The following is a 16,866-nucleotide window of genomic DNA, read 5'->3' as shown; positions in this document are numbered from 1 at the left end:
GTTTTGTTTTTGTTTTTGTTTTGTTTTTTTTGTTTTTTTTTTGTTTTTTTTTGAGACGGAGTCTCGCTCTGTCGCCCAGGCTGGAGTGCAATGGCGCGATCTCGGCTCACTGCAAGCTCCGCCTCCCGGGTTCACGCCATTCTCCTGCCTCAGCCTCCTGAGGTAGCTGGGACTACAGGCGCCCGCCGCCTCGCCCAGCTAATTTTTTGCATTTTTAGTAGAGACGGGGTTTCACCGTGTTAGCCAGGATGGTCTCGATCTCCTGACCTCGTGATCCGCCCGCCTCGGCCTCCCAAAGTGCTGGGATTACAGGCGTGAGCCACCGCGCCCGGCCACTAGAGGGTATTTTGATTAGCCACTAAGATTCCTTAAAAATTCTGAAATTCTATGTGCTTTTGATTCTGTCAGCAGAAAAAAAAAGGAACAGTTAGCTGGCAGAAATGGAAAAAATAATAGAACGAAAGACACCCCTAGAAAAGTGAAGAAGTTAAAAACTCAAGAGAAGGCCGGGTGCAGTGGCTCACGCCTGTAATCCCAGCACTTCGGGAGGCCGAGGCGGGCAGATCACAAGGTCAGGAGATCGAGACCACGGTGAAACCCCGTCTCTACTAAAAATACAAAAAAGTAGTCGGGCGCGGTGGCGGGCGCCTGTAGTCCCAGCTACCTCAGGAGGCTGAGGCAGGAGAATGGCGTGAACCCAGGAGGCGGAGTTTGCAGTGAGCCAAGATCACGCCACTGCACTCCAGCCTGAGGGACAGAGAGAGACTCCATCTCAAAAAAAAAAAAAAACCTCAAGAGAAGATTATAGAAACTAGTGGAAGAAGAAAAAAGTCTCCAGGGAAAAAAGCTTCATGGAACTAGGCAGAGTAAACTAATGGGAAAACTCAACTTGGAAGTCTAAGTAGAGAAATCACCTAGACAGATTCTAAACAAACGATAAATATAATTAACATGACACAGATATGTAAATATGGATATGTAACATAACATGGATATGTACATATCTTTCACTTAAAATAAAATAATTCTTACAATAAGTCTCTAAAACTTGCCTGGTCTTGCTTATGTAAAACCTATGGTTCTGTGGCCTAGCTAAATGAGATCTGCCCTAAAATCTTTGATGGTAAAAACAAGTTGCTGGTTAGCACTGAAACTGCCAAAAATATATAGGACAAATTATTGGACTAATCAGACTTCTAAGGAAAAGTATAAATCAGAGTTAATATATAACTAAATGTGACTTTCTGAATTAATCTGATTTGGACCTGTACCTTGATCCCAGTGCTGCACAGGTCTCCATCAGGTCTCTACTCTTGTTCTATGAGTCAGCTAATTGTTAGTTATAGGATCAGGGCCAATGAATCAACCTCTCTAAACCACAGTTGCCTGATTAGTAAAAAGTAGGTTGTAACTGCACAGACACTTTGCAAAGCTGTTGTGATGACTATATGGGATGAGTTAGGCACATAATATGATGTGCTATTTTGAGTGCACAGCAGGGTGCAACAATCAGCAGATATTCGTTTCTTTTCCCTGTAATCCCTTGGTTAACAGATAAATATTTAAAATCTGTAAATCCTACCTGATTACAGAGTCTTCAAAACTCCCATCCACTGTTAAAGAAAAAAGTAAAATACCTTTTAAATCAACAATAGAAACACATAGAATACTGAAGGCATAAAATGACCTGGTAGGCTAAGGCTGAAGGATCGCTTGAGGAGCCCTGAAGTTCAAGAACAGGCTGGGCAACAGAGCAAAACTCTACCTTTATTTTTAAAAACCATGCACGCTTTTCTGCATGCTTTAGACTTTGTGTTTTAAAAAGGCATAAGACTGATGCTTTATTACAAAGTATTCCCTTGGGGCCATACCTAGATATTATCCTAGAATGTTAATTATACTATTGGTAGGAAATTAATGCATTAAGAACTCTTACTGCCCCTCCTTTGCATCTATAAAATGCAAGGAAGAATGGGAATTATCCAAATGTGGTCCTTAAAAGGAACTGCTGTGTACAATTATAATCCTAAATGAACCCTGTCAGTCTCACTGGCATCATTAACAAAATATGTATCATAAGCTAACAGTGTCAAACGTAGCATGATTTCTGGACTAACGGACTAAGAGCAGTTAGAACAATGTGCACTGTAACCCCCTTACCCATCTTATGTGTGAAAAAAAAAATGACCACAATGTATTTTTCTCTGCTCTCAAAGTACAACAACAATAACAAACACAGAAGACTTCTGTGACCAAATGAGGGGAAGACTTTTCTGCACCAACAAGCAATCAATCAATCCTGTAGCAGACACCAGCCGGGGGTCCTCTAAATCAATTCCTCACAAGTTGAGGGTGCAGTCCCCAAGGCTGCCCCCTCCCCTCACCAGTCACAATTCTGGGCCTCCAGAATGCCTAACTTCAAGTTATGGTTTCCATGACTCCTCCTTGGGTTTCATTAATTTGCTCAAGCAGCTCACAGAGCTTAGGGAAGCAAAACAAAACAAAACAAAAAACAAAAACAAAAAAAAACAAACCTTGTGTTTCCTGGCTATTACAAAGAACATTACCAAAAATACAGATAAAGAGTTGCACAGGGCCGGGTTTTGGGAAGGGGTGTAGAGTCTCATACCCTCCAAGGGAGCACCACCCTCCAGAAGCCTCCATGTATTCAGGTATCTGGAAGCTCCCTGAACCCTATCCTCTTGGGTTTTTATGGAAGCTTCATTACACAGGAATGGCTGACTAAATCACTGGCCGTTGGTGATGAGCTTAATCTTCAGCTCCTCTCGCCTCCTAGGCGGCTAGAAGTTCCAATCCTCTAATCATGCCTTCATCTTTCCGGTGACCAGACTTCCGTCCAGACCGAAACCCAAGATGGGTGCACTCTTGCTGAGACATGTTGGTCGTCATTGCCTCCCAGCCCACTTAGGCCCTCAGCTCTGCATCAGAAATGCTATTCCTTTGGGAACCACGGCCAAAGAAGGGATGGAGTGGTTCTGGAATAAGAACATTACGGGTTCAAACCGTCCTGTATCTCCCCACATCACTATCTACAGTTGGTCTCTTCCCATGGCGATGTCCATCTGCCACAGCGGCACTGGTATTGCTTTGAGTGCAGGGGTCTCTCTTTTTAGCATGTCGGCCCTGTTACTCCCTGGGAACTTTGAGTCTTATTTGGAACTCCTGAAGTCCCTGTGTCTGGGGCCAGCACTGATCCACACAGCTAAGTTTGCACTCGTCTTCCCTCTCATGTATCATACCTAGAATGGGATCTGACATTTGACGTGGGACTAGGAAAAGGCCTGAAGATTCCCCAGCTATACCAGTCTGGAGTGGTTGTCCTTGTTCTTACTGTGTTGTCCTCTATGGGGCTGGCAGCCACATGAAGAACGGAGGTTCCCAGCATCATCTTCCTACACATTATTACATTCACCCATCTTTCTGTTTGTCATTCTTATCTCCAGCCTGGGAAAAGTTCTCCTTATTTGTTTAGATCCTTTTGTACTTTCAGATCCCCTTGGAGCAGTAGAGTACCTTGTAGACCATAACAGTGGAAAAGGGTCTAGTTTTCCCCTTGTTTCTAAAGATGGTGTGGCTGCAAAACTCCCCTTTTTTTGCCCTCAGCTTGCCTACTCTCTGCCTAGAAGCAGTTATTCTGTCTCCATATTGGGCTTTGATTGTGCTGAGGATCAGCTTTTGGCTCCTTCTTCTGGAGACACTGGAAACAATGCCAGCTCTGTGGCTTGTGCCCTGCGGACTGGGGGCGAGGCTTTGGGTGCCACTGCCTGTGGGTTGCTGGCTTAAAGGACAATTCTGTTCACTGGTGAGAGCCCAGGCCATTAACACCTACGCAGTGTTACTGAAAGAAGAGAGGTCTGGATGGAAGAGAATCAGTCTGTCCCAGCTAGAGGGAGATAAAGAGGGCTAGTTAGTTCTTGGAGCAGCTGCTTTTGAGGAGAAAATATATAACTTTTGACACAAGAAGAAGATCCAGAAAATTATTATTGAACATATTAATGGTTATTTCTTTTTCTTGGATTTCCAGAAAAGCCTCTTAATTTTATACTTTCTCATGGAAGTCATGTACCCTTTTTTTCTGAAACTTAATTAAAATACTCATTTTATCTTTGACTCCCCTTGAAATCTAGGGAAACCAAGAAAACGGATGTTGGAAAGGAACCAATTTCCTCCTTTTCCCTCAGGTCTCAGGCATTTACATCCTCCCTCTCCTGGCAATCTGACCTTTCCCAGGAGGGAAACAGTTTTCCTACATCTCATCATTGGAAAAGTTTTCAGGGAATCAGATAGAACTTAGCCAGAGATTTAAATATCATAGAGACGCCTCAGAGAAGGAAGGAGAAAAAGAAAAGAAGTGATGCATGTAGAGTGCTTTTGGGTTATAGGCACCAAAATCCCATTAAGGACTGATTATAAGCTTCATGGTACAGTTCAGCAAATTATGATTCAGTGAGGGCCACAGAAGAGCAGTGTTGGTGACAGCTAAGGGATGATGATCTGAAGTTACAGGCTTGGGGTGAATGAAGAATAGAGATTAAAAAGAGAGAGAGATTGTTGAAAACCTGGCAAAAATGTATAATTTAATTAGAAAACTTGCTGCTTTTAAAATCCATATAGGCCAGGCTTTAGCAGGCCTGCTGTTTTGATAGTTTTTGGGAACTCTGGAATAAGAGACCTATCTGGTCTGTCACTTTGAGTTGCTGGCCAGCCAGTTAAAGCTATGGGTCGAAGAGGGGAAATGGTAACTGGCTGGTGTCAATTGGATAGGAAGACCTTAGTTAAGGTGGGGACCTGCTGTTTTAACAGTCTTCATTCAGGGTCCCAAATAGTATTTGGCCTTAAGTAATGATTGCTTTTCCCTTTTCACTAGAGGGGCCCTGGGAAGTCCTTGTACCTTTCCTCCATTTTAAACCAGCTATTCTCTACTTTGTCCTTGGAGTGAGGGACAAGTGATCATGAGAGAACACTTTGTCACTGGGACGGGGAAAGGTTTGGCAAGGGCATTAAATTTAACAGCCAGTGCCAGGAAAATGTAAAACGGGGTCAATGATAAACAGATGTTAGAGGCTGGAAAATGGGTAGGGCAGTTGAAGTTTTTGGTGGTTCCTTACCATTTGGGTGATTGAAGCATGGTAGTGGGTGGATAGGGGGTGTGACGGAGCATCATGTTTGTTATTCTGCCTTAAATTTCTACTTACTGTCTTTGTTTTTCTTCTCTGTCTTCCAATCACTTTAATATCTTCAATTTTCAAACTATATTTGTACTTGGGCTTATACAGAAAGTCTTACACAAGCATAGTATCGTCTATTTTGGTTTTCCCTACCTTTTCTTCCCCATCTTCTCCAAACACACATATACACACTCTGCTCAGCAATTCTACTTCTGATTTTGTAGTTGTTAGTTGTACATGCTCAGGATAAAAAAGTGAGTAGGGTTGAGGGACTGGTTCTTTGAGGTTCTGCCCTTTTTCTATGATTCAGACCGACTTTCTCTTCGTCATTTCTGGAGTATATCTGACTCAATTCTTGTAAAAATGTGTTCCACCCAAACCACTGTATGTTTCTTTCCCTACTTTATTTTCCCCCACTTTCCTTCTCCTAATTGTGTTACAAGAGGCAGCCATAGCAAGAATGGAAAATCCAGATCAGTAAAAGATTCAACAACAACAACGAAAAAAATCTTTCAGGTGACCAGCCCCCATCCTGAAGCTGCTTAGCCATCGATCAATCATTAGCATACAAAGACATCACTTTGGAGATTCTAGATTTTAGGAGTTGTATGCCATGAAATGGAATTGTTAAAGCCAACTAAATATGACCTGAGAAGGACTCCTTACTTCTGTATTTGTGTCCATGTGGATGAACTGGAACCTAGCTTAATAAGTAGACAATATTAAAAACCTAACAGGAGTATGCGCCTGTAACAATAACTGAGTCTTGGCCAATCCCAGCAGCCATACCTCAACCATTCATACACTGCTGAGTGTTCCAACTGTGTTCAAACAAGGCAAACACCAACCTGTAACCAATCCAGCTGTTCTGTACCTCACTTCCGATTTCTGGACATCATTTCCTCTTTTTTTGCCTATAAATCTTCTACCATGTGACTGTGCTGGAGTCTCTGTGAATCTGCCATGATTCTGGGGGCTGCCCAGTTCACTAATTGTTCATTGCTCAATTAAATTCCTTTAAATTTAATTCAGCCAAAGTTTTTATTTTAACAGAGTTGAAGACCAAATATGTATTTCATGGTATCACATCTGTGGTTTTGCTTTCTGTGGTTTTAGTTACCCACGGTCATTCATGATCCATAAATATTAAATGAAAAGTTTGGAAATAGTAAGTTTTAAGTTGCATGCTGTTCTAAGTGGCATAAAATCGTCAGCCATCTCAATTCATCCCAGCCAGGGCATGAATCATCATTTTGTCTAGTGTATCTACATTGTATATGCTATCTACCCATTAGTCATTGGCATGGTCTTCTCCTGACAACCAACCACCGGTATCATCAAGACTCAATAATCCAGGATCACCCAAAGCAGATAATCCTTCTCCTGAAGGTCAATAGTAGCCTAACACTACATCATGATGCCTATGCCATCTCATTACAGAAGCACTGTATCACCACATATCATCAACAGAATAAGGGTGAGTACAGTGCAAGAAAATATTTTAAGGAACCATATTCACAAAACTTTTTATAGTACATTGTTATGATTGTTCTATTTTATTATCTATTGTTAAGTTCATACTGTGCCTAATTTATAAATCAAGCTTTGTATAGACATGTATGTATAGGAAAAGACATTGTGTATATAGGGCTTGGTACTATCCACAGTTTCAGGCATTTGCTGGGGGTTTTGAAATGTATCCCCTGTGGAAAAGGGAAGACAAGTGGACTTATTTTGTTGTGACACAACAAAGCTTCTCCAGTTCTTCACTTAAAACTGTTCAGTTTAGAATAAAACATCCTATCACAAGGAAGCTAGGTCCATGAGCACTGTACTATATTTTATGGCAAAACATAGGAAACAGACCAGGGACAAAGATTCTTGCAAAGACTTTTCAGTTGCCAGTGGAGAAGATCTCAAGGGAGATCACTGTACTCACTACTGCTAATACTCTTCTGGGGAAAATGCTGGTTAAGTTTACTTAGTTCTGGCTATTTTCTCTGCCCTATGTATGCCACAGACAAGGCTCAAATTTGCCTGCCGTTTCACTCCTATGGAAAAGAACCACTGGAAAGATCATTCCCTTATGAGCTTATCCACTCACTCAGAAGCATACCACTTATTCAGAGAGAAGCTTAAGAAGAAACACTGAAGAGGTGGTGGCAAGTTGCCAGGGAGTACTATCTGATGTGAAAAATATATATGAACAGAACTATCAACTCACTCAAGCTATTAGAATGTGCCAACAGTTGTCACTCTCTCCAGTGGAAGAAAAAACTTCTTTCACACTTCATGTAAAGCAAACACTGTGACTCTCTGGGCATTTCTCATGACAGAGAATCTAGTTATAGGCAAGCCATGTCGTAATAATATAGACTCTTTTCAAACTCATATCTCAAAGGAAGATAATCAGTGAGGAACATATTTATCTACCTGTAGTATTCACTGCCTCATCTTATCTTCAATTGCAAGGCACGAAAGTTTTATAAAGTACAAACTCTTAAGATTGTCCCTTTTCATTCATAGAAAGTCTATCTGGACCCACCTCATAGAGCAGGATGGTCTGTAGTGCTGCACGATGTCATTTTTGTCAACCCTATTATGTGGCAAGTGTCTATAGAAATCATGCTTTCTCAGTATGGAAAGCATATATCATCATATTCTACGATGCTGAACAAAATGAAAAGGAAACAAAAGGACATTTGTAGGAACATGGATGCAGCTGGAAACCATCATTCTCAGCAAACTATCGCAAGAACAGAAAACCAAACACCGCATATTCTCACTCATCGGTGGAAATTGAACAATGAGAACACCTGGACACAGGAAGGGGAACATCACACACTGGGGCCTGTTGTGGGGAGGGGGTAGGGGGGAGGGATAGCATTAAGAGCTATACCTAATGTAAATGACGAGTTAATGGGTGCAGCACACCAACATGGCACATGTATACATATGTAACAAACCTGCACATTGTGCACATGTATCCTAGAACATAAAGTAAAACAATAAAAAGAAAAGAAAACAAAACGACAAAGAACATCTTAAATGACTACTGCAATTACCATGGAATTTTAATTTTTTTGTATTCAAATAGTTATCCACTGTACTATTCCAATACAGTGGAATTCCAGACTAGTCTGGAAAAAGCAAACTATGGAGACAGCAAAAAGATCAGTGGTTGCCAGGGGTTAGTGGGGAGAGAGAGATGAAAAGGCACAGTACAGAGGATTTTTAGGGCCATAAAACGGTTGTGTCTAGGATACTTACAAAGGTAGAAACATGTCATTATACATTTCTCCAAGTCCAGAGAATGTACATACAACACCAAGAGCAAAACCTAATGTAAACTATGGACTTTGGGTGATGTGTTCATGCAGGCTGATCAAAAACTCTAATGAACTTTGGTGGAGGATATTGATAATGGGGGAGGCTGTGCACATGTGGGGGTCCATGGAGTATTTGGAAAATCTCTACCTTCCTCTCAATTTTGCTGTGAACATAAACTGCTCTAAAAAGTAAACATTAATTTTAAAAATGATATTCACTAAATTTGCTATTACTGTATATTATGAAAAGATATAGTCACCTTGAAAATTGCAAATCACTAAAGGTCAAAGAATTAATAACAGATATGGATATTATCTCCCAAACTGAATTATATAGAGCATGTATAGCAAATAATTTTAACTGTATACTTAAGCAAAAAATAATTGATAAAAATTATTAAACATTTTATGTTATTTTATAATTATAAACAGGGATTTAACACTGAATCAAAACATGTCCATCTATGTAATTAAAAGACTATTTTTTACTGTAATTTAAAATCAGAAATTAGTATGTTTATTTAACAATTTTACTGAAAGGTTAATCAGATAAGAAAGACAGATTATGATTATCTAATATTGCCATAGCAATTCACATACAAATACACGTAAAATACCCATCAAATGCCAAAACCGTAAGCATCATTACAACTTACTATGAATGATGCAATTGAAAACAGTACTGTGTTATATCATTATATTATTTGCTATTAAAATAATATGTTGGCCGGGCGCAGTGGCTCAAGCCTGTAATCCCAGCACTTTGGGAGGCCGAGACAGGCGGATCACAAGGTCAGGAGATCGAGACCATCCTGGCTAACACGGTGAAACCCCGTCTCTACTAAAAAATACAAAAAACTAGCCGGGCGAGGTGGTGGGCGCCTGTAGTCCCAGCTACTCGGGAGGCTGAGGCAGGAGAATGGCGTGAACCCAGGAGGCAGAGCTTGCAGTGAGCTGAGATCTGGCCACTACACTCCAGCCTGGGCGACAGAGCGAGACTCCGTCTCAAAATAAATAAATTAAATAAATAAATAAATAAATAAAATAAAATGCTAAGAACCCCCCCCAAATTATATCAGGGCCATAGCTGTTCTATAGTAAAGGTTTCATACAGCAGGCAGGAGACTGCCATCCTTAGAAAGGCCAGCTTACAAGGCTGGCCCTTGGCTGGTGTTTGGGACCTTGGATTTGGGAGGACTGCCACCATTCCCTAACTGAGAAGAGTGGCTCACTGTGCCTAAATGGCTTGTACAAACAATGTGGTATAAGCTGCGCAGCTGCTTTTCTCCTGGGAGTCCGGTATTTCGGTACTGTGAGGGAGAGAACACTGCTGTGACTAGCCTCCATTAAAAAACAAAACAAAACAAATCACAACATGTGGATACTTGAGTCTCTAATGAGACTCCGGTACTGGTAGACAACATTGCACATGTGTTGTCAAAATTTGAGGATGGGGGAATTAGACACATCCCAGGTGTGCTTTATTCAGATAACTGGAATAATTGTTGAAAAAAATTATACTGTTAATATATCTAATATAGTCATTATAGTCATCTAATATAGCCATTAGATAGTATGTTACTGTACTACTAATCATAGAGTACTATTTTTTTTAAACTTTTTCTCAATTTCTTATAAAACTAGAAACAAGATTCACCTACTAAAAGCTGTCCTTGACAGAACAAGTCCAAAAGTCAAAAAACATTGCATGCACAGTGTAGGATGAGTTATCCACTGATCCTCCACTAACGATTAACAAAACTGTTAACTTATTTGGGGTGGGGAAGGAAGTTATCTTACACACAGATGGTTAAAGGTGTGCTAATCCAATTGACCACATATTCTAGTTAAATCATAGATTACCAATTTCTGAAGAAATGTAATACCAGAAAAGCATTTCACATTTAAACTACGTCAAATAAAATTATTTCTATCTGACTATACAGAAGACACTTAAATCTTGGCAGACCATCATAGGTGACACTGTCATTGTGGTCCAGATATAAAGAAGTTTATTTAGCATTAGAAATGAATAGAATACCAGATACACTTTAGGACAGTCAATTCTTTTAAAAGGAAATAACACACATTTATCAAACATATATACATTGCTCTTATACTATTAAAAGTGTATTCTAATACTATTTTCTTTAGAGATGAAATTCAAAACAAAGTAGTAAAAGCAGAGATATCACAGGAGGGTAAATGAAAAGGAAAAGGAAGGAATCAGGTGCTGAATTTCCTACTGATGTCACCAGAATTCCCTAAAATACTGACAACTACTATATTCAGCATATCTTATGTTTTTCTCTGTGATATTGTATTAGTTTTCTGCAATAAAATATTTAAAGATGTCAGTTTCTGCACACCGCTGGTCTGTAAACTATTTCTGATCAAAACTTGAAATTCTGTTGAAACACGGCTGTGTCACGATGATTGCATGTCAGAGAAAGGATATGTGCATCTGAGAGTGGCTTCCAGTTGTTGCTGCCAGATTTTTGTTTGGGAACGCCTCCAGAAAAGCGTATCAAGAACATGAGCGCTGAAAAAGTATTTCCACAAAAACCAGATAAGCAAGACCACACTTTTCCTGATACATGACCTTTAGGTTTTGAAAATTCTGGGAAAATGTTGGCATGTGAACAGGCTCTTGGTAGGTGGATTCGTCCATATTTGGACACCAGAAGTACCAACCATATAAACAGCAGACCTTACAACTCTAAACTGCTCATTTGATAAAGGTACCACCAAGAGCTTTTAAAAGGTCAACTCAATTTACTTTTTAGTAACCTTGTTCGAATCAATACTCCCTCCTTGAAATTCTCACATTTTAAACAATTTTCTGTAACATCACTTCCTCTGATTTCTCTCCTACTTTTTCTTTCTCTACCCACTGCTCAGTCTTCTTTACTAACTTCTTTCCCTCTGGGAAATGTTCCTATTCCCAGGTTTTGTCACTGGTTTCTGCTCATTCTACATCTTTCCCATTGTGGACAAGTTCCTTACGACCTATGATTTTGCAGAATAATTACAATAAGATTATTCAAAGTCTGCATCTCCTCTCTCAAGCTTTGGCCAGGTATCAATGCCAATTATCCAATTATCTATTAAAAATATCCTATATGGATATTCCATTGAACTTGACATGCATAGAAAAAAATGAGTCATTCCTGCCAAACTGGTGCTCTTTGCTCTTCTGTACTCACCAGAACATTTCCTACTCCTTCCTCATGTGCAGATGAAATGCTAGTGTATAACCTGGAAACCTGTGAATCATGTGAGATTTCTCCCTATCTCACAAACTTTTCACATTCAGTCATCACTAAATCGTATTGATCATACCTCTCTTTTGCCTCTGCCTTATATTCCCACTGCCACTGGGAATATAAACATTTACAAAATATTTATATTTTGTTTTTATTTTTCCTAGTTAAACATGGGCTCGTAACTAATGGCTTGCATTTTAAAAACTCCCACCAACTATCAACGTTTTTTCTTTTTTCTTTTCTTTCTTTTTTTTTTTTTTTTTTTGAGACAGAGTCTCACTCTATCACCAAGGCTGGAGTGCAGTGGCGCGATCTGGGCTCACTGCAACTTCTGCCTTCCAGTTCAAGTGATTCTCCCACCTCAGCCTTCCAAATAACTGGGACTACAGGCATGTGCCACCATGCCCAGCTACTTTTTGTAGTAGAGGCAGGGTTTTGCTATGTTGGCCAGGCTGGTCTCGAATTTCTGAGCTCAAGTGATCTGCCCACCTCGACCTCCCAAAGTGCCAGGATTACAGGCATGAGCCACCACGCCCGGCCTGTTTTATCTTATATGAAAAAAAATTTAAGCAGAACGAATGAAAGAAGCCTAACACCAAGAAGAAGACCAACATTTTAAAATAACTGAGATTTCCAACTGTATTTCACCAAGAATGGGTGAAAACCTCATAACAGACTGATACTAGTCCAAGGATGTGTGACAAGAAAACTATAGCTGACTCACTGCAAAAGCTTCCTTTGTCTCCTAGTTTCTTTACAGGGTTACCTTCCATCAATCCTCTCTGAGGGATCAGTAAAGTATAGGCCATAGGCCAAATCCAGTGTGCCTTATCATTTTGTAAATAAAGTTTTATTGGAGCTCAGTCATGCCTGTTTGTTTACATATTATCCACGGTTGCTTTCACACTATGATGGCAGGGTTAAATAGATATGACAGAGACCACATGGTCTTAAATATTTCCCACCTGTTCCTTTATGGAAAAGCTTGCCAACTGCTGTTTTACATGATAATCAGAATGCCTTAATACTCAGATTTCATCTTATGATTCCCCTGCTCAAAATTCTCCAGTGTGTCCCTACAGCAAACATTGCTGACTCCCTAACCAATAGCCATTCCTTATTCTTCCTTGTAGAAGAAACACAAGTCTGTTTGGATATTTATCACCCCAACGCCCCTCTCCCCAGCTTCAAAAAGAGAAATGATTATTCTAAACTAACCACATAATTACATTTGCTTTCCCAGTGCCTGGTTTAGGGATGATCATGTGGTATGACCCAGCCAATACAATGTTACAGAATGTCTACTGCTTGCTTCTAAGTTTTCTCCCTATTTTAAAGAAACATGTGAAGGAAAACAGCCCTAGCAATGTTGTGTTCTGAGAACAAGATGTTTGGAGCTGTTGCGGATTAGCCAACCATGAAAGGAAGCATAGATAAATCACTGCCAACGGCACAGCTGAAAGAGGGAAAAGTGGGATTCTAGGGTATCACTGAACAACCGAAACAACTCTAGTTCCTACTCTTTCAGCCACTGGTCTTCCAGTATTTGCAGTTTAAAGCATTTCCGCTGGTAAAATTCCTATGCCCCACAGGATAAGATCTACTCATTTCTATAGAATCAAAAAGTCTGTCATAAACTTGCCTCAGCAAAGTACTCACCTTATTCTCAACCTCTCACATCTCACACTATTCGTACTAGCAAAAGTGAACTGCTCGTAAACCCTGCAAAGTTCACTCAAGGGTCTTACTTTCTTCACTTGCCGCTTCTCCTGCTAAACACGCAATCTCGTTATCTGTTCCTTCTGCCAAACACATAATCTTGTTAGATGTTCCTCCTGCCGAACATCATTCTTCTGTTCTTTTAATTAGAAAAATTCTACTCCCTCTGCATGCTTACCTTAAATCCTTCCTACTTTTTTTAAAGCTTTCATTCCTCATCACATACTTAAAGTGTCCGGCACATATTTAATATAATAAATTTAAATCATAATTATAAGCTTCCAGTGGGTATCTATCACATGGTAAGCACTGAATAAATTAGCAAAATAAAAAAAAATGACAATGATGATAGAAGATAACAAGCTCCTGACTGTATTTTTAATTGTTTGTGTTCTGGGGCATTAGAAAAATGCTTAGCATCTAAAAGATGTGATAGTTATCTGTTAAGTGGACAAGTGAGAAAGTGAATAAAAGGTTTTCTTTGAAAATTCTGTTGAAACAACACAAAAATTAAATAGAGAGAGCTCTAGTGCATTATGAACAACTTAATGATCAAAACTATGTCTATTCCACCTCTGTCTCCTGCAACTTACAAAACCTAACTTACAAAAGCTCTTCGATAAACACGTACCAAATCAAAGGTGTCCTCATACAGTTTGGATTGTACAACGTGTTAGATGTCCACATCCAAGTAGCGTAGTAGCATTTTTGTCATTGTAAAACGTTTTTGTACTTTTGTTATAATCTGTTGAGCCTAGAGTTGGCCAATTTGCCTATTTATTATGATAATCTTTTGGCTAATAGTAGCAGAGCATCTTGTTCTAACAAAATTACTGTTATAACAATTAACGGGCAGGTAGAAAAACATCTTGTTCCAACAAAATCAATATTATCTTCTTCAATTTCAAATTAGAAGAAATTAAGTCAATAATAGTGAGACCTTGTTGGTATAAGGATATGTAACATGACTTGTGCTTCTCAACAAGAAATTGCTTTCCTGACTTCTGCACTCAGCAGGTATCTTGAAAAAATAATTTCCTATTGGTATTGGTGCACACTGGCTAAGCCTTGCAGTTCTTATTGCCATTTGCTTAAGGTACTAGAAAGGTATTGTTGTTTCCAGTTTGTTACTTTCCCACTTCATCACCACCTATTCACTACTGATCAGGCTCCTCAGAGGCCTCCTAAAATTGATCTAGGCAGTTTACAACCCACTAACTCCCTTCCCCAAACTAAAAACCTCAAACTGAAGAGAATCTTGTCTAAACATACAAACTGGGAAAAAAAGGAATGAACAACAACAAAAAACACACACAGAGAATCTCTTCATGGTCTTTTCCCTCAATTACCTAATTTCCAAATTAGTCTCAACATTTCTGATTGCTTTCCTTTTCCCGCTCCATTTCTGCCTTAAGAGCAATCAGAAATATCTTAAGCCTTGCCACTGACAGATACATCACTTTCATATCTATTACTTTTTATAAGGAACTTGTCAAAGGATCAAGATTTTTATTCATTGTAAAATGCATTCGTTTTCTTGGAGTTTTAATGTAAAACCTATTTCCAGGGCAAATTCTGTCATTTTACATTGGTTAGGAAAAAAAATTCTGGGAGGAAAAAATTGGAAAAAAAACTGTTACCTTGTATAAATTCAATGTTTTCAAAAAAAAATGTTTACCACAAGTGCATAAAAAAGCTGTACCCATAATGTTTATTTAAAGGTAACAATATTTAAAACAAAATCATAGATAATAAAGTCATTTCAAAATATTTTCATTCAGGTTATGCTTGAGCTTCCAAATATGGAAAACTGACCCTTACACAGGTCATTTTTAAAACAAATGCATTTCAGTATTTTGAAAATAAAATTGGTGGATCTATACCTTGTTTTTTGATTCCATACCTGCACTGCATGAAAGCAGTTTTGGGGCCATTGATTTATCCTCATTGTACACAGCGTAGTGGAGAGCAGTATTACCATACACATCTGGAAGATTTGGATCAGTGCCATGCTCTAGCAAAATTGTCGCACATTCCTCTTCCAGGCATTGTATGGCCTGTCAGTATTAGACCAAGAAATAGATTTTAAATCTTAGGAGTTCAAAATAAACATTCCACACATTTCACCAACTAGTTATATTTAAATAAGAAAACTCATTTTTATTCTATGTATTGAAATTAAATCCATCTCATGCCGACATAGTTGGCTACTGTATACCTTTATCAGATCTGCCCTCTTTTTGCTGCCAGGGGCATGAAATTGACATTTTTCTGTCCAGTGGGAGTTTTACTACTTCTGAATTCCCATTGACACAGGTCAAATGTAGAGCAGTCCTATGAGAGTGAGAAGACATTTTAGGAAATTGTAGTGCACTATCTACAGCCATATCAATGATTCATGTAATTGCAAACACTGAATAGCCTGCTATTACTCTGCCTTCAAGACAAACATTTAATTTTCCTTTGAGGAAAGCACACTTTATTACCTCTCATTACTCACCGTAAAAAGCAGCCTATTTGAATAGAAAGAGCACAGCCCTTGGATGACATTCAGTTCAGGCTGGAATCCTACTTGAAGCTCTATTACTTCCTAGCTGTTGCTTAGCCTTTTTGTGTCTCAATTTCTTCATCAATAAAATGGGAATGAAAATAGTAGCTTTCTCACAGGAAACCACTGTAATGCTTCAATGAGACTACACAAAAGATACTTCCTAACACAAATAACAGCTCACAACAAGGGAACCAAATAACCCAAAATTAAATGCAGTGAACATGTTTTTTTTGTTTTTGTTTTTTTCCCCTCCAAAAGCACACTAAAGGCACAACTGTTGAGGCAACTGGGTATTCACATGGAAAGGATTGACCTAAGCCCTTACATTGCACGAGACACAAAAAACAACACAAAATCCACTGAACACCTAAGTTTAATCCTGAAACCCAAACACTTCAAAGAAAATGCATAGGGTGAGCGTCTATTTTGGGGAAACCTGAATCCGTGCACCTAAGCTGCAAACAGAAAAGGAAGGTACAGGAGCCAAATACCCACAGACAACACAATGGCTTTGCCATCTTGCTTTTCTTCTCGATGGGACACAGAAATCACTGCTGACAAAAGCAAACATAACCATGTGAGACTAAGGAAAACGTCACAGCTTCGGCACTGGAGAGAAAACAGTGAACCCAAACAGAAGGCATCCCAGTGACTGGGAGAAAATTATGGAAAATTATGGATCTGATAAAGCTTGCTGTCTAACACATACGAGAAACGAATGGTCCTAAGTGGGCAAAAACATAAAAATCAATACACACGCTAAAAATGCCCAAAAGACTGTCATAGACATTTCTGAAAAGAAGACCTGAAAC

At 39.3% G+C, this 16,866-nt stretch overlaps 1 protein-coding gene across 2 annotated transcripts; it reads left to right on the top strand.

The window, feature by feature from the left end:
* Positions 1 to 2,849: 2,849 nt before the first annotated feature.
* Positions 2,850 to 3,542, top strand: LOC704336 (succinate dehydrogenase cytochrome b560 subunit, mitochondrial-like). 2 transcript variants are annotated; one of them, XM_015133432.3, is made up of 3 exons: positions 2,850 to 2,951; positions 3,057 to 3,127; positions 3,291 to 3,542. In XM_015133432.3, exons 1-3 carry the CDS (start codon positions 2,875 to 2,877, stop codon positions 3,491 to 3,493), a joined length of 351 nt encoding a protein of 116 aa, XP_014988918.2. In that variant the 5' UTR covers positions 2,850 to 2,874; the 3' UTR covers positions 3,494 to 3,542. The 2 variants fall into 2 exon arrangements, with proteins under 2 accessions (XP_014988918.2, XP_001090560.2); XM_001090560.5 differs by having other exon boundaries at positions 2,850 to 3,127.
* Positions 3,543 to 16,866: the final 13,324 nt, after the last annotated feature.

The sequence above is a fragment of the Macaca mulatta genome, chromosome 3, assembly GCF_049350105.2.
Source record: "Macaca mulatta isolate MMU2019108-1 chromosome 3, T2T-MMU8v2.0, whole genome shotgun sequence".
Lineage (NCBI taxonomy): Eukaryota > Metazoa > Chordata > Mammalia > Primates > Cercopithecidae > Macaca > Macaca mulatta.
The sequence above is the reverse complement of the archived record's forward strand: the minus strand, read 5'-3'. Positions and strand labels throughout refer to the sequence as shown.

Coding starts and splice junctions, on each gene's coding strand:
- LOC704336 (XM_001090560.5), top strand. CDS start 2,875: ATGGGTGCACTCTTGCTGAGACATGTTGGTCGTCATTGCCTCCCAGCC. Junction 3,128..3,290: donor TTTGAGTGCAGGGGTCTCTC/TTTTTAGCATGT, acceptor TTTGACGTGGGA/CTAGGAAAAGGCCTGAAGAT.